We start from the raw sequence: 19146 nt of genomic DNA on the forward strand, positions 1-19146 counted from the left end.
CAGAGAGTGGACTCATCTCTGTGCTTGTTCTGTTAGACCTCAGTGCTGCTTTTGATACTGTTGACCATAAAATTTTATTACAGAGATTAGAGCATGCCATAGGTATTAAAGGCACTGCGCTGCGGTGGTTTGAATCATATTTATCTAATAGATTACAATTTGTTCATGTAAATGGGGAGTCTTCTTCACAGACTAAGGTTAATTATGGAGTTCCACAAGGTTCTGTGCTAGGACCAATTTTATTCACTTTATACATGCTTCCCTTAGGCAGTATTATTAGACGGCATTGCTTAAATTTCCATTGTTACGCAGATGATACCCAGCTTTATCTATCCATGAAGCCAGAGGACACACACCAATTAGCTAAACTGCAGGATTGTCTTACAGACATAAAGACATGGATGACCTTTTTTGCATTTCCGCAATATCTCTAAAATTAGAAAGGTCTTGTCTCAGAGTGATGCTGAAAAACTAATTCATGCATTTATTTCCTCTAGGCTGGACTATTGTAATTCATTATTATCAGGTTGTCCTAAAAGTTCCCTGAAAAGCCTTCAGTTAATTCAAAATGCTGCAGCTAGAGTACTAACGGGGACTAGAAGGAGAGAGCATATCTCACCCATATTGGCCTCTCTTCATTGGCTTCCTGTTAATTCTAGAATAGAATTTAAAATTCTTCTTCTTACTTATAAGGTTTTGAATAATCAGGTCCCATCTTATCTTAGGGACCTCGTAGTACCATATCACCCCAATAGAGCGCTTCACTCTCAGACTGCAGGCTTACTTGTAGTTCCTAGGGTTTGTAAGAGTAGAATGGGAGGCAGAGCCTTCAGCTTTCAGGCTCCTCTCCTGTGGAACCAGCTCCCAATTCAGATCAGGGAGACAGACACCCTCTCTACTTTTAAGATTAGGCTTAAAACTTTCCTTTTTGCTAAAGCTTATAGTTAGGGCTGGATCAGGTGACCCTGAACCATCCCTTAGTTATGCTGCTATAGACTTAGACTGCTGAGGGATTCCCATGATGCACTGAGTGTTTCTTTCTCTTTTTGCTCTGTATGCACCACTCTGCATTTAATCATTAGTGATTGATCGCTGCTCCCCTCCACAGCATGTCTTTTTCCTGGTTCTCTCCCTCAGCCCCAACCAGTCCTAGCAGAAGACTGCCCCTCCCTGAGCCTGGTTCTGCTGGAGGTTTCTTCCTGTTAAAAGGGAGTTTTTCCTTCCCACTGTCGCCAAGTGCTTGCTCACAGGGGGTCGTTTTGACTGTTGGGGTTTTTACGTAATTATTGTATGGCCTTGCCTTACAATATAAAGTGCCTTGGGGCAACTGTTTGTTGTGATTTGGCGCTATATAAATAAAATTGATTGATTGATTGATAGAGGATGAGAACAATCCCAAGAAAACCATCCCAACCGTGAAGCAGGGGGGTGGAAACATCATACTCTGGGGATGCTCTTCTGCAAAAGGGACAGGACGACTGCACTGTATTGAAGGGAGGATAGATGGGTTCATGTAACCTCCTTCCCTCAGTAAGAGCACTGAAGATGGGTCATGGCTGGGTCTTCCAGCATGACAATGACCCCAAACACACAGCCAGGGCAACTTAGGAGGGGCTCCGTAAGAAGCATTTCAAGGTCCTGGTGTGGCCTGGCCAGTCTCCAGACCTGAACTCAATAGAAAATCTTTGGAGGGAGCTGAAACTCCAAACCTGAAAGATCTAGAGAAGATCTGTATAGAGGAATGGACCAAAATCCCTGCTGCAGTGTGTGCAAACCTGGTCAAGAACTACAAGAAACGTTTGACTTCTGTAGTTGCAAACAAAGGCTACTGTACCAAATATTAACATTGATTTTCACAGTTGTTCGAATACTTATTTGCAGCAGTAACATACAAATAAATTATTAAAAAAATCATACATTGTGATTTCTGTATTTTTTTTTTTAGATTATGTCTCTCACAGTGGACATGCACCTAAGATGAAAATTTCAGACCCCTCCATGATTTCTAAGTGGGAGAACTTGTAAAATCACAGGATGTTCAAATACTTATTGTCCTCACTGTATCTGGGGATACGTACTGGCCGAATGGGTCTCAGGACCTGAATAGGACTTACTGCTTCATTTCTTCCATACATGATACAGTATCAGTAAAGTTTGGACACAATTTCTCATTCAACTGAATGAATGGAATATGGAAATAGCAGCAAAGATGGACAAGGACACGGGCGAGGGTTCGGCACAGAGGAAAACTGTGTGTCTGACAACAGTGTCCAGGAGGGAAGTACCAAGTGAGTAATCCAGTGATAAAAGAAGAGTGTCAGAACACAACTCATAAACCTACCAATTAGACTGAACAGGAAATGGCAGGCAGGTTTCAGGAGACGCACTGAGGCAGCAAGAATCAGCAAAGGTGGAAAAAAAACATGAGAGATGAACTGGAGAAACCTGGCAAGGGAACAAGACAATCTGGCACTGGAGAGAAGGGCTGCAGATGGCTATACTGTGAGTGATACAATCAACAAGAAAGCAACAGTTCACATGAAACCGGAAGCCCAGGTGACAGGAAGTAAAGCTAATGGAAATAGAAATATCAAAATAAGAGCAGGAGTATTTCCTCATGCTCTTATTTTGATACATACTTATTAAATAAACATCCAATATGGAGCTGCATGTTTATTTGGCACAGATTTTTATGCTGAATGCCCTTCCTGACATGGCACGGGTGGTCTTGAACCTTCTGTTTTGACAGCTGTACCCTGACCGCTTGGCCACCACGGTGCCATAATCCACCAAATCTAATGATATGAGGGTTGACTGAAGTCAAACATTCCGGAAAAAAAAAGCATTATCCAATACCTTACTATTAATTACAAAATGTCAAGTAAAGAAGAAAGTGAGGCTGTCTGTGTCCACAGAGTCAGTTCAGGATCATAGTGGAGATTATAGATGAAAATGACAACAGACCAGAGTTCCTGAAGGAGACGATTCAGCCGGTCTACATCAGTGAGGTATGAACATCTACTTTCAAACATCTGACGGAATATATCTTCCAATGGTCCATCTTCATCTGATCTCTGACTGCAGCTCACAGCTGTCCACTCCGTTGTCTTCACTGTGATGGCTTTGGATGCAGATGGAGACGCCGTCACGTATGTCATCGGTAAACTCTCGGTGAGAATTTGATCATTTTTGATGAGTCACAATGTTTCTGTGTAGGCGCTCAGTTGTCCAGGTGGTTTCCATAGTAGAGAAGCTTGAATCTTCGACTGGAATGGGGATGCCTCTCCATGCATCTATGGACTGCCCAAAATCCACAAACAGGACGTGCCACTCAGGCCTATTGTATGTAGCACAGATTCCATCACGTACAATTTGGCCAAACACCTCAAGTGGATTTTGGCTCCTCTAGTGTGTAACTCAGACCACCAAGTGGAGAACACACAAGAGTTTGTGAACAAGATCAAGGACCTGCAGCTGGAGGCAGATAAAACTATGGTGTCATTTGATGTGACACCATGTGATGTGATTCGTTGTTCACCTGCATCCCCACCGCTGAGGCCGTCTCAGCTGTGAGGCAGGGACTGCTGGAGGATGTGTCTCTACATGAAAGGACCAAACTCACACCAGACCACATCTGCCAACTCTTGGCGATCTGTCTTAACACCACGTATTTCCTGTTTAGGGGGAATTACTACAGGCAGATCCATGGTTGTGAGATGGGGTCTCCGGTATCCCCCATTGTGGCCAGTCTGTACATGGAGCGAGTGGAGAAGAGAGCCTTAATATCTTTCACGGGCATCCCTCCCAGTCACTGGTTCAGATATGTCGATGACACATGGGTTAAAATCAAGCAACAGGAGGTTGAGGACTTTACAGAACACATCAACTTGGTGGACTCCAATATCAAGTTCACACGTGAGGATGCCAGAAACAACCATTTAGCCTTCTTGGACTGTGATGTTATGAATGGAGAGAACAGGCAGCTCCAGACAGGGGTCTATAGAAAACCCACTCACACTGACCAATATCTGCTCTTTGGCTCAAACTACCCCCTTGAACACAAGCTCGGGGTGATCAAGACTCTTCAACACAGAGCCCTACAGGTGCCCACAACTGCAGAGGGAAGGGCTAAAGAACAACAACTTGTCCTGAAAGCCCTCACGGTATGTGGGTACCCACAATGGTCCCTGGACAAAGTGCAGAAGTCCCAGAGAAGAAAGAGACCAGGTAGACAGGAGACGGAGACAAGAAGAAGAGGAGTGTCTCTCCCTTATTTAGCAGGAGTAGGGGAAAAACTACAGAGGATCTTCAGACAGCACAAAATCCCAGTTTACTTTAAACCGGTTAACACCTTGAGACAGAAATTAGTTCACCCTAAGGACAGGATCCCTAGTTACAAACAGAGCAATGTAGTGTATTCTATCAGGAAAACTGTAACAAACACTACATAGGTGAGACTAAGCAGCTGTTACACAAAAGGCTATACCAGCACCGCAGAGAGGGCGCCAGTGAACCTCAGTCTGCAGTTCATCTCCACCTTAAAGACACTAACCACACGTTTGAGGACAAGGAAGTTAAAATCTTAGCCAGAGAGAAGAAATAGTTTGAGAGGGGGTGAAAGAGGCATTCTATGTGAAATAGTTGAAACCCAGCCTTAACCAGGGATGGGGTCTGAGACACGCTTTGTCCCCTGTTTACAATGGGGTACTCAGATCAAAGCAGTTTCAGTGTTTTGTTCATGGTAATGAGTCATTCACGCCATCAGGAGAGGCGTCAGTCCCATCGTTAGGAGGGACAGCTGCCTGTCATTAGGAGGGTGCTAACTAGAGCACAATAGGTGCTAATTAAAGCAATTGTTTAGTCACTACCCAGTAGCAGTCTGCCGGTAGGACGCGTCTGGTTAGGTTTAAAACTCCAGCTTTTGTGGCTTCTGTTTGTTTTTCTCGACAAGGGTCAGACTACCAGAGCAAGAATTTTAGCTGAGGAAGCTTCTGCAATTTGAAGCGAAACGTCCTCACGTCAAGCAACCCAGTCCAGTCGAAGATTCAAGCTTCTCTACCATTTTTGATGAGAGTCTGCAGCCTTCAAAGAAATGCTGCTACTTCCAGAGTAGTGTTATTTTCAACAGACGAGATGAAATATAATAAATATAATGAAATATAACAACATTTTTTTCACGACTAAGATGAAACAATGACGTGATGTGTCAGTGTTCTAAAACACAGACAAAACCGTTATTAACCTGTATTATTGTTGACGAGACTAAAAGGTTTTGCATGAAATAAGATCTTAAATAAAATCATTTTTCATCTGTATTTTCATCTACAAGCGTTTAATTGCATTCACAATGTTGCTGCAGCCCCTGAGACAGACCCCTGTACTTCTTGTACAACAAAAACTACATAGAGCAGGGGTGCTCAAGTTCAGTCCTCGAGAGCTACCTTCCTGATACTCTTAGTTGTCTCCCTGCTCCAACAAACCTGAATCCAATGAAAGACTCATTAGCAGGCTTTTAATGAGCCTTTCATTGGATTCAGGTGTGTTGGAGCAGGGAGACAACTAAGAGTATCAGGAAAGTAGCTCTCAAGGACCGAACTTGAGCACCCCTGACATAGAGCACGCGGATCTTTTGGAAGAAAAGGCTTCATATCTGGTCCCATTTTAAATATCACAAGACTCACAAAAAACAAACAAACAAACAAACAAAACAAATGTCTACTTATGTCTGATGGGACATGTTGCAGATTTAAAATATTCGGGAAAGCACCATAAACCTTCAATAATTCAACAAGTGTATTTTGTCAGGTAATGGTGACGTTCATTATTTCAGATGTGTGAAACACTGTACTGACTGAAATCTATCCATCCATTTTCTATACCTGTTTACTCCAGTTAAGGGTCACGGGGGTGGACCCTATCCCCTCAGTCGCAGGGCACAAAGCGAGGTCCCTGGACAGGACCCCAGTCTGTCGCAGGGCGCGAGACAGGGTCCCTGGACAGGACCCCAGTCTGTTGCAGGTCGCGAGGCGGGGTCCCTCGACAGGACCTCAGTCTGTCGCAGGGCGCAAGGCGGGGTCCCTCGACAGGACCCCAGTCTGTTGCAGGGCGCGAGGCGGGGTCCCTCGACAGGACCCCAGTCTGTTGCAGGTATCGAGGCGGGGTCCCTCGACAGGACCTCAGTCTGTCGCAGGGCGCAAGGCGGGGTCCCTCGACAGGACCCCAGTCTGTTGCAGGGCGCGAGGCGGGGTCCCTCGACAGGACCCCAGTCTGTCGCAGGGCGCGAGGCGGGGTCCCTGGACAGGACCCCAGTCTGTTGCAGGTCGCGAGGCGGGGTCCCTCGACAGGACCCCAGTCTGTCACAGGGCTATTGCCTGAAGTGGTGATCAGAAATAATACATTTTTTTTTTAGTTTTTTTTTTTATCTAAAAGACTAAATTGTCTTGACTGAAATGAGACTAAAATACATTAATTTCTCTTTTGACTAAAATTAACAGACTTTTAGTCGACTAAAACATGACTAAATAAAAATGGTATGTGACTGAATAAATATGACATAAATAATGATGACATTTGACAAAAAACTGAGACTAAATTAAAAGACAGGTAACAAAATGAACACTATTCCAGAGATGTTTGACAGACTGACTGAACAAATGTCACGTCCCCGCAGCCCGACGCGGTCTTCTTCAGGATCGATGCGCCAACCAGTGGACATGTGGTGCTAGACAGGACACTGGACTATGAGAAGAAAACCCGCTTACAGCTGGTCCTTTATGCCGTGGTAATACACGTTACTCTGACAGAAACTGACACAGCATCAAAACCTGATCCCAGTCGAACAGAACACTGATCTGGTTTCTGTTTCTTGATGTAAAAACAGGAGGTGAACACCACGGAGAGGTTCAACACCACAGCCAACATTATCATCAATGTTGAGGACGCTGACGACCAGTATCCTCATTTTGTGCCCTGCACACCGACAACGGCATCACCGCTAATCTGCACCAACCCAACGTACAGCACCAACATCACAGACCAAGACCAGGTCCCAGACCGGGCTCAGTCCACACCAACACCGCAAGCACTCACAGACCGAGACCAGGTCCCAGACCAGGTCCGGTCCACACCAACACCACGAGCACTCATCAGTTCTACATAAAACACCAATGTTACAAAGACCAGAAGGCCAAAGGAACAAATCCAGATTGAGACAAAAGGCAAATGGAACCCTAGCTGAGTTGGTGTACTCTGGCGTAACATGTTTAAAAATGCTCACGTGGGGCTGAGGAGAACCCAAGTGGAACTGATCCAGATAAAAGTGGGTTCATAGTTTTCTTCAACAAACCATTGACAGTTTGTGGATGCAGGTGTAGACAAAATGTGAACAGCTTTACTGACCACTGCTCTGAAACATCAGAATTGTGTGATTCAAGGAGCTGCTTCTTATTTTCGGTAGTTAATGATGCCACAAATGATTGTAAAAAAATGTAGCAGTGAAGGTTAATATGTTACCACAAAGAATAAGACACATTATGGCCATCAGTGTTACGCTGCTTTAAATCCGGAGCTTGCTCTAAGTAAAAATGGGACCCAACCTCTGGTGGGCGTGTCTGTCTAAAGACGAAGTGTTGTTCAAATGGTCCATCACCAGAAGATCCTTGCACCTTACACCACCAAAACCTAAGTCCGATGTCCAGAGTTAAGGCGACACAACAGTCAGACACTTCATACATAGACAGTGTCGCAGCCTGCACATACGATCTGCCTTCATGTATCATCACCTTTCACTTGTAGCCTTCTAATATGACTATGTATCATAGTCACTGAAGGCAAAGAGGAAAAAAAAACAATGGGAAGAGGGAGAAAAGAAGTTCTCCTTCCCTCTGTATCTCAGATAGAGCCGACACTCAGTGCCCGATTGACTAAGATCCAAGATAATTAGGTGGCCAATCCAAACTTTTCTGTGTTGAGTGAAGACAGTTTTGCACATAACCTTCAACAAGTAAATGTACCATTGATAGCAGATGGTAACATGAAGTAAACAGCAGCATGAAGAAGAGGTTTTTGTGCATGTTAATGTTAATCAGCCACTTTCGTTACTGGAGGAAGGTGCAAAGTGAGTCTTTCTCATGTTATAATATACAGTAGATGGACTACTCAGTCCTTGAACAGAACTCAGCCACATAGGGTGTGCAGCCAGTACATTCTGAGTGGCGATATCACAGACTGAACGGTCCCCCTGAAATCCCCCCCCCGCCCCGCCTTCACTGCGCATGCATCATTTTTGAGTGTCAGCAGCGATTCACCGATTATCACCTTGTTTCTGCTTCAAACTTCCTCCACTCATCATCTGTCTCAGCAACAGATATCTGAAGCTTTTCTACAACAATCATTTCCACATAAATTCAGAATTATTTCATAATAAAAGACGGAAGAAACGATCAGAGCACAGCAGCAGCACATCTAAGTCTGACTCTCTTCAACCAAAGCGATCAAAGGAAATAATGTCATTATTAACCAAAGTAAAACCTCTTAAATCATTCTAAAGTCAGTTTTAATCAGAAATGAGGCAGTTTTAAGCAATAACGAGGCGATAATCGGTTAATCGCTGCTTTCCCTCAGCCCCAACCAGTCAATCAATCAATCAATTTTTTTTTTATATAGCGCCAAATCACAACAAACAGTTGCCCCAAGGCGCTTTATATTGTAAGGCAAGGCCATACAATAATGATGTAAAACCCCAACGGTCAAAACGACCCCCTGTGAGCAAGCACTTGGCTACAGTGGGAAGGAAAAACTCCCTTTTAACAGGAAGAAACCTCCAGCAGAACCAGGCTCAGGGAGGGGCAGTCTTCTGCTGGGACTGGTTGGGGCTGAGGGAGAGAACCAGGAAAAAGACATGCTGTGGAGGGGAGCAGAGATCGATCACTAATGATTAAATGCAGAGTGGTGCATACAGAGCAAAAAGAGAAAGAAACAGTGCATCATGGGAACCCCCCAGCAGTCTACGTCTATAGCAGCATAACTAAGGGATGGTTCAGGGTCACCTGATCCAGCCCTAACTATAAGCTTTAGCAAAAAGGAAAGTTTTAAGCCTAATCTTAAAAGTAGAGAGGGTGTCTGTCTCCCTGATCTGAATTGGGAGCTGGTTCCACAGGAGAGGAGCCTGAAAGCTGAAGGCTCTGCCTCCCATTCTACTCTTACAAACCCTAGGAACTACAAGTAAGCCTGCAGTCTGAGAGCGAAGCGCTCTATTGGGGTGATATGGTACTACGAGGTCCCTAAGATAAGAAGGGACCTGATTATTCAAAACCTTATAAGTAAGAAGAAGAATTTTAAATTCTATTCTAGAATTAACAGGAAGCCAATGAAGAGAGGCCAATATGGGTGAGATATGCTCTCTCCTTCTAGTCCCCGTCAGTACTCTAGCTGCAGCATTTTGAATTAACTGAAGGCTTTTTAGGGAACTTTTAGGACAACCTGATAATAATGAATTACAATAGTCCAGCCTAGAGGAAATAAATGCATGAATTAGTTTTTCAGCATCACTCTGAGACAAGACCTTTCTGATTTTAGAGATATTGCGTAAATGCAAAAAAGCAGTCCTACATATTTGTTTAATATGCGCTTTGAATGACATATCCTGATCAAAAATGACTCCAAGATTTCTCACAGTATTACTAGAGGTCAGGGTAATGCCATCCAGAGTAAGAATCTGGTTAGACACCATGTTTCTAAGATTTGTGGGGCCAAGTACAATAACTTCAGTTTTATCTGAGTTTAAAAGCAGGAAATTAGAGGTCATCCATGTCTTTATGTCTGTAAGACAATCCTGCAGTTTAGCTAATTGGTGTGTGTCGTCTGGCTTCATGGATAGATAAAGCTGGGTATCATCTGCGTAACAATGAAAATTTAAGCAATACCGTCTAATAATACTGCCTAAGGGAAGCATATATAAAGTGAATAAAATTGGTCCTAGCACAGAACCTTGTGGAACTCCATAATTAACTTTAGTCTGTGAAGAAGATTCCCCATTTACATGAACAAATTGTAATCTATTAGACAAATATGATTCAAACCACCGCAGCGCAGTGCCTTTAATACCTATGGCATGCTCTAATCTCTGTAATAAAATTTTATGGTCAACAGTATCAAAAGCAGCACTGAGGTCTAACAGAACAAGCACAGAGATGAGTCCACTGTCCGAGGTCATAAGAAGATCATTTGTAACCTTCACTAATGCTGTTTCTGTACTATGATGAATTCTAAAACCTGACTGAAACTCTTCAAATAGACCATTCCTCTGCAGATGATCAGTTAGCTGTTTTACAACTACCCTTTCAAGAATTTTTGAGAGAAAAGGAAGGTTGGAGATTGGCCTATAATTAGCTAAGATAGCTGGGTCAAGTGATGGCTTTTTAAGTAATGGTTTAATTACTGCCACCTTAAAGGCCTGTGGTACATAGCCAACTAACAAAGATAGATTGATCATATTTAAGATCGAAGCATTAAATAATGGTAGGGCTTCCTTGAGCAGCCTGGTAGGAATGGGGTCTAATAAACATGTTGATGGTTTGGATGAAGTAACTAATGAAAATAACTCAGACAGAACAATCGGAGAGAAAGAGTCTAACCAAATACCGGCATCACTGAAAGCAGCCAAAGATAACGATACGTCTTTGGGATGGTTATGAGTAATTTTTTCTCTAATAGTTAAAATTTTGTTAGCAAAGAAAGTCATGAACTCATTACTAGTTAAAGTTAATGGAATACTCAGCTCAATAGAGCTCTGACTCTTTGTCAGCCTGGCTACAGTGCTGAAAAGAAACCTGGGGTTGTTCTTATTTTCTTCAATTAGTGATGAGTAGAAAGATGTCCTAACCAGTCTCAGCAGAAGACTGCCCCTCCCTGAGCCTGGTTCTGCTGGAGGTTTCTTCCTGTTAAAAGGGAGTTTTTCCTTCCCACTGTTGCCAAGTGCTTGCTCATAGGGGGTCGTTTTGACCGTTGGGGTTTTTTATAATTATTGTATGGCCTTGCCTTACAATATGGAGCGCCTTGGGGCAACTGTTTGTTGTGATTTGGCGCTATATAAGGAAAAAAGTTGATTGATTGATTGATTGAGTGACACACCAAAATGACATGCGCAGCAGCACGTCATGGATGGACATACTCCCAGACCCCCTCCAGGATCCTTGTGAGAATGAATAGCTGGCTGGTTGTTGCATGGCCAGGACGGAACCCACATTATTTCTCTTCAATCTGAAGTTCAACCATTGGCCAAACCCTGGAGCAGATTTTACCAGGGAGGCTGAGTAGTGTGATGCCCCTGCAGTTGGCACACACTCTCTAGTCCCCTTTTTTAAATATGGGGACTACCTCCCCAGTTTGCCACTCCTTGGGCACTGTCCCAGACCTCAACGCAATGTTGAAGAGACGTCTCATCCAAGACAGCCCCTCCAACACCCAAAGCCTTCAGCATTTCTGGATGGATCTCCTCAACCCCCAGGGCCTTGCCACTGCAGAGTTGTTTAACTACCTCAGTGACTTTCAGCAGGGAAATTGATGAGCATCACCCATCAACTTCCAGGTCTGCCTATACAGGGTACTCTAGTCTGATGCAGGAGTCCCTTAAAGGCTCCTTCCAGCTCCCAATTACTTTCTCAGTTGAGTCCCATCCTTACTGTAGACAGCTTGGACGGTTCCCTGTTTTCCTCTACTGAGGTGCCTCACAGTCCATCAGAACCTTGGTGCCGACCGAAAGTCCTTCTCCATGGTTGCTCCAAATTCCTCCCACAATCACTGCCCTTCAGGCCTGTTGGTACCTTGCAACTGCCTCCAGAGTCCTCCGAGGTAATATATCCCGGAAGGACTCCTTTTTCTGTTGGATGGCTTCCCTGACCACCGGTGTCCACCAAGGCGTTCTAGAGTTGCCACCCGTTGAGGCACCGAAGAACTGCAGGCCACAGCTCCTCACTGCAGCTTCAGCAATGGAACCTTTGAACATTGCCCATTCTGGTTCAATGCCACTAACCTCCACAGGAATGCTAGAAAATTTCCACCGGAGGTGTGAGTTGAAGATCTCTCGGACAGTTGGCTCCTCCAGACATTCCCAATTCATCCGTTTGGGCTTACCAGGTCTGTCCAAATTCCTCCCCCACCCTCTGATCCAACTCACCACCAGATGGTGATCAGTTGACATCTCTGCCCCTCTCTTCACCCGAGTGTTCAGAACATAAAGATAAAGATAAACTTTATTGATCTGACAGAGAAATTCATGTTACGTCAGCTCTTAAAAAACATACACACACACAAGATGGATGCAAGTAGAGGAAAATGTGCATCAAGCAGCATGTGCAAGGATAAGCAATAATAATAATAATAATACTAGTAACAGTACAAGACATGAGAAATGAGGTAGAAATAGAATATGTATGTATATATACATACACACCCACGCACACACACACATACATATATACACTCAACAAAAATATAAACGCAACACTTTTGGTTTTGCTCCCATTTTGTATGAGATGAACTCAAAGATCTAAAACTTTTTCCACATACACAATATCACCATTTCCCTCAAATATTGTTCACAAACCAGTCTAAATCTGTGATAGTGAGCACTTCTCCTTTGCTGAGATAATCCATCCCACCTCACAGGTGTGCCATACCAAGATGCTGATTAGACACCATGATTAGTGCACAGGTGTGCCTTAGACTGCCCACAATAAAAGGCCACTCTGAAAGGTGCAGTTTTATCACACAGCATATATATATATATAAGTATGTACGTGGGTGTGCATGTACATGTGCACATGCATACATATATACATATATGCATATACACACATACACGCACACACGTATGCATGCACATACAGTAGTGTTCAGAATAATAGTAGTGCTACGTGACTAAAAAGATTAATCCAGGTTTTGAGTATATTTCTTATTGTTACATGGGAAACAAGGTACCAGTAGATTCAGTAGATTCTCACAAATCCAACAAGACCAAGCGTTCATGATATGCACACTCTTAAGACTCTTATTAGTAAAAAAAAAAAAAAAGTAGAAAAGAGGGTGTTCACAATAATAGTAGTGTGGCATTCAGTCAGTGAGTTCATCAATTTTGTGGAACAAACAGGTGTGAATCAGGTGTCCCCTATTTAAGGATGAAGCCAGCACCTGTTGAACATGCTTTTCTCTTTGAAAGCCTGAGGAAAATGGGACGTTCAAGACATTGTTCAGAAGAACAGCGTAGTTTGATTAAAAAGTTGATTGGAGAGGGGAAAACTTATACGCAGGTGCAAAAAATTATAGGCTGTTCATCTACAATGATCTCCAATGCTTTAAAATGGACCAAAAAAAAAAAAAAAACAGATACGTTGAAGAAAATGGAAAACAACCATCAAAATGGATAGAAGAATAACCAGAATGGCAAAGGCTCACCCATTGATCAGCTCCAGGATGATCAAAGACAGTCTGGAGTTACCTGTAAGTGCTGTGACAGTTAGAAGACGCCTGTGTGAAGCTAATTTATTTGCAAGAATCCCCCGCAAAGTCCCTCTGTTAAATAAAAGACATGTGCAGAAGAGGTTACAATTTGCCAAAGAACACATCAACTGGCCTAAAGAGAAATGGAGGAATATTTTGTGGACTGATGAGAGTAAAATTGTTCTTTTTGGGTCCAAGGGCCGCAGACAGTTTGTGAGACGACCCCCAAACTCTGAATTCAAGCCACAGTTCACAGTGAAGACAGTGAAGCATGGTGGTGCAAGCATCATGATATGGGCATGTTTCTCCTACTATGGTGTTGGGCCTATATATCACATACCAGGTATCATTGATCAGTTTGGATATGTCAAAATACTTGAAGAGGTCATGTTGCCTTATGCTGAAGAGGACATGCCCTTGAAATGGGTGTTTCAACAAGACAATGACCCCAAGCACACTAGTAAATGAGCAAAATCTTGGTTCCAAACCAACAAAATTAATGCCTCACAGATGTGAAGAAATCATGAAAAACTGTGGTTATACAACTAAATACTAGTTTAGTGATTCACAGGATTGATAAAAAAGCAGTTTGAACATAATAGTTTTGAGTTTGTAGCGTCAACAGCAGATGCTACTATTATTGTGAACACCCCCTTTTCTACTTTTTTTTTTTACTAATAGTCCAATTTCATAGCCTTAAGAGTGTGCATATCATGAATGCTTGTTCTTGTTGGATTTGTGAGAATCTACTGAATGTACTGGTACCTTGTTTCCTATGTAACAATAAGAAATATACTCAAAACCTGGATTAATCTTTTTAGTCACATAGCACTACTATTATTCTGAACACTACTGTACCTATACACATACACATATAGATATGCATATATATAAACATGATTGGGATTGAAAAGGAGATAGGAGCATCTTCTTTACGATATGTGGAGTTTAGATGTGATAAGGTGACATTAGTGCAGGGATTTGTAAATGAGTTGTTATCGCACATGATTTGTGGACATATTAATAATATTGCACATGATTTGTGAACATATTATTGCATGTGGTTATTTCACAGTGTTATTGTACAGTCTGACAGCAGCAGGGAGGAACGACCTGCGGTATCGTTCCTTCTTGCACTGAGGGTGCCTCAGTCTGTCACTGAACAAGATGCTCAGCTCCACTACAGTCCGGTGCAGACGGTGAGAGGAGTTGTTCATGATGGATTTGAGCTTGGTTAACACCCTCCTCTCAGCCACCTCCTCCAGAGAGTCCAGAGGACAGCCCAGGACAGAGCTGGACTTCCTGACCAGCTTGTTCAGTCTCTTTCTCTCCCGCTCTGTGCATAGAGGAGAGCAGAGGCTACAACAGAGTTGTAGAAGGTCTTAAGCAGAGGCCTGCTCACTCCAAAGCATCTCAGTCTCCTCAGGAGGTGGAGGCGACTCTGACCTTTTTTGTACAGGGCGTCGGTGTTGTGAGTCCAGTCCAGTTTGCTGTTGAGGTGAACACCCAGGTATTTGAAACTGTCCGCAGTCTTTATGTCCTCCCCCTGGATGTTCAAAAGTGGGTGAGGTGGTGGTTTCCTCCTGAAGTCGATCACCATCTCCTTTGTCTTACTGGTGTTGAGACACAAGTGGTTGCGCTCACACCAGTCCATGAAGTCTGTAAATGACCGACCGGTACTCCAGCTCATTCCCCTCAGACACACGACCCACAATGGCGGAGTCATCAGAGAACTTCTGGAGGTGGCAGCTGTCTGTGTTGTATGTGAAGTCCGAGGTGTAGAGGGTGATGAGGAAAGGCAAGAGGGCGGTGCCCTGGGGGGCTCCGGTGCTGCACCTTACCACCTCAGGCTGACAGTTGCGCAGCCGCACATACTGCAGGTGGTCAGTGAGGTAGTCGATGGTCCAGGCGGCGAGGTGTCCATCCACACCTGCGTCCTCCAGCTTCCCCCGCAGCAGCACCAGTCTGATGGTGTTGAAAGCGCTGGAGAAATCAATGAACATGACTCTCACAGCACTCCCGCCGGTCTCCAGGTGGTGAGCACTCGCTGCAGTAGGTAGATGACGCTGTCATCTACCTCGATGTTGGGCCTGTAGGCAAACTGCAGTGGGTCCAGTGTGTCGCTCACCATGATACGGAGGTGAGACAGGATGAGCCGTTCCATGGTCTTCATGAGGTGGGAGGTCAGGGCAACTGGTCTGTAGTGGGCTGGTTCCTTGGCGTGCGGTGTTTTGGGAACCAGGAACCACACAGGAGGTCTTCCACAGGGTGGGGACCTCCTGTTTGGTCCTGGTCCACCAAACATGCGGCCTCAGATCAGATGATACGATCACAAAATCGATCATCAATCTTCGGCCTATGAGCATGCTTATTTTTGATCATGGTGTTTGTTATGGACAGTCCATGACTAGCACAGAAGTCCAACAACAAACGGCGGCTTGGGTTTGATCAGGGAGGCCATTCCTCCCAATCACACCTCTCCAGGTGTCTCTGTCATTTCCCACGTCTTTATTGAAGTACCCCAGCAGAACAATGGATTAATTCACTGGAGCCCCATCCAGGACTCCAGTCAGGGACTCCAAGAAGGCCAAATACTCAGAACTGCTGTTCAGTGCATACTTACAAACAACAGTCAGACCCCCGAAACCCACCCAAAGGCACAGGGAGGCAACCCTCTCATCTCAGTTGGGGATTCTTGAGTATTTCTACACCCGCTTGGTGCCTCACACCCTGGGCAACTGCAGATAGAATAACAATAATGTCCAACCCCTATCAAGGAGAGTGGTTACAGAGCTGAGGGTGTGTGTGGAGTTAAGGCCCACCAGACCATCTGGTTATGCTCCCCCTCCCACACAAGCTCTCGCTCCTTCCCCCACAGCATGGTGATGTTCCACACACCCAGAGCTAGCCTCTGCCGCCTGGGTCTGGTTTGTCAAGGCCCTTGACTTTCACTGCCACCCATGGAACAGCGCACACAACCCCAGCAGTTCCCCCTGCAGGTGGTGAGCCCTCAGGGTGTAGATGGAAGGCCCACGTAGTCTTGTCGGGCTGTGCCCAGCGAGGTTCCATGGTAAGCCCAGCCACCAGGCCCTCGTTGATGGGCCCTCCACCTGGGCCTGGCTCCAGACATGCTTCCTCCGGGCTGGGTCACGTTTCCCACAGGGACCTTTGGTGGCCACAGATCTGAACACAATAATGCTTTCACTGGCATTCATTTCGTCAGAACCACAACCTGACCTTCCCTTTAAACGTTAGTGCTCAGTATGTCCAGTTTAAAGTGAAGGTCAGGTGACACTCTGCCTGATTAACATCATGTTCGGTTTGCAAAGTGCCCATGTATCATGAACCCAGAAAATCCAACCATTTTGTGCAAAGTACCTGGCTTTGCACCAGTGTTTCCTGCTCCTCAAACAGCAAAATGCTCCAGATGCATTTGTGGCATTCACGCTACTTGTGATAGACCCCACTGTTAAAGTAGGGCCCTCTGTCTGGTCCTGCAAATTTGCTGGTCTCCAATAAGATGCTGGTCATCAAAGCTGACCTATAATCAGGTACTGTGAGTGTTGTGTAAAGCAGGGACAGAGTCTTACACTTCTTCCCCCTGAATTGTGGTGTTCTGCAGGGATGTGTTCTGATTCCTACACTCTTCAGTACTTACACACAGTGGTTGTTAGGTAGGATTGTGCAAACCTGTAGCTTAGGTTCTTCTTCAGTAAGGAAAGGTTTACCGACCTTGATTTCATACATGATGCTGTGATCCTTGAGCAGGTGGATGTCCTCACTAGGACCATACTTGAGGAGCAAAAAAAAGGCCCTTTGAGGGTATATAGTTCTTAGAGGAACTGTAGACCACAGAACACAGTTCCTACAACTGTTTGGTCTGATTGGTTTAATTTGTGTTATGGCCAAAACACACACAATATTGGACCTCCCTCTGGCCTCCCAGATTACACACTGTGTGAAGAACAAAGTGGAATTTCACACCCATCAAATGCTGTAGATTATTTTATTAAAAAATTCATATACCAGCCAACAAGGTCCAACCCTGTGAGCCAGCCCCAAGGTACAGCCCTGTGATCCACTGGTGCTGGTGCTTCTCTCCAGATTCTGTACTGTTACGTGAATGAGAGTCTATAACTCCCACCTACACAGAACGCCAGTCCATCACAATCTAGGTCCCTGTTTCCAGCTGGTTGGGCTTGGTCTGAGCCGTGTCGGCTGAATTGCAACACGACTGATTTTTAAAGTCAAACTTGTGGAAACATGCACACATGGTTTCCTATACATCCTTTTATGACACCTGCAACTGACCTTTAGTCTCTGTTTGGATATATGAGTTGTGAAGTTAGCCATGTTTGCGGCTAATCCACTGAAGAATTCCTAATGTGTTTCAGAAGCGGGTTCTAGAGTTCTCTCCTGGTCCTATCAGAGCCAAGGACGGAGACAGAGGCCTCGACACACCTCTGACCTACAGCATTATCTCAGGTGAGCCACAAACTCAGTCGACACCCAGTCGTCCCAGTACATTGCGTCCTTGTGGGACCTATAAAAAGGGCGGTAGGATTTTGTATATTTGGCAGAAATTATTATAGCAAATGTTCAGTTACTTTCCCCACTCAATATCTGGGTACATTAATGAGTAATTTTGATTGTTAATTCATTATTTACATGTTAAATATATCCGCTAAGTCTCAAACTGAGCTAACAAATCATTATATTGATTACAAGCACTGGCCAACGATGATCGCCGTAACACAGCGCTTGTGTAACATGTGGTGACAACATGGCTACCTACAATGGACAGAACGCCTCATCTTTGGATAAGGAGAAAGTGTATTCTATGTGTATCTTCCCATCCAAAAGTACAAAGTAGTACTACTGTGTGCATGTTTTAAGAATACGTTCTTAAATGGAAAACTTTGGAAGGTGAGCAAGCAGAAATAGAGTTACATCACTCAACCCATGTCGGCAGATTTCAATAATAATAATAATAATAATAATAATAATAATAATAATAATAATAATAACGTGAGTAGTGCCTTGTCCATAGGGATCCACAGGCTCTAGATTGGGTAGTGTTTAGAAAATAGGTAGCTGTACAATTTATTAGCACCCTTCAAAATGTCAAAGTTTCTATAATGAGCTGGAATGGTGTGTGAGTCCAGAATGTTTTTAGAACCTTAGACCTCAACAACTTTTAGAAGATGAACTCAACCCTTTTATTTCCTGTTAATCACATATTTTTAATGTTAATTTACTGTCTTAATGTATTGATAAATTGTTTTAGTTCTTGTTATCATATCCATACTGTTATCATTATTTTATTTTTACTTCTATTTTGTCATTTGATTTTTAAATGGACCACAACGGAAATAAGTGTTTTCACTTTCTTGTGTCATCAATGTATTTTGAACGTATTTCTAATTATATTATGTACTTCCATTGAACATAGGGCCCTGTCCCACTGGCGAGAGGATTAATTGCGCATGAGATGAGTATACAAAGTATGGGCGTTCGTTGTCGTCCGCAACAAAAATGGCCCAAAATGACAAATGTCCCAGTATGAATTATGGCTATATTAATAATATACAATCACGGTTGTATAACGCATGTAGTGAGGAAATGGAGCCAACACATCATGATTATCAC

At 43.9% G+C, this 19146-nt stretch overlaps 1 protein-coding gene across 1 annotated transcript in view; it reads left to right on the forward strand.

Moving 5' to 3' along the window:
• The first annotated feature begins 5347 nt into the window (after positions 1-5347).
• LOC117503925 (cadherin-related family member 5) overlaps positions 5348-19146 on the forward strand; it is a 47449-nt gene continuing 33650 nt past the window's right edge. The window contains exons 1-4 of the mRNA XM_034163222.1: positions 5348-5377; positions 6671-6781; positions 6881-7114; positions 17892-17982. Of these exons, the coding sequence (XP_034019113.1) occupies positions 5348-5377; positions 6671-6781; positions 6881-7114; positions 17892-17982 (466 nt within the window). The remainder of the gene's footprint in view (positions 5378-6670; positions 6782-6880; positions 7115-17891; positions 17983-19146) is intronic.

This window comes from Thalassophryne amazonica, chromosome 22 (genome assembly GCF_902500255.1).
Source record: "Thalassophryne amazonica chromosome 22, fThaAma1.1, whole genome shotgun sequence".
In the NCBI taxonomy this organism is placed as follows: Eukaryota; Metazoa; Chordata; class Actinopteri; order Batrachoidiformes; family Batrachoididae; genus Thalassophryne; species Thalassophryne amazonica.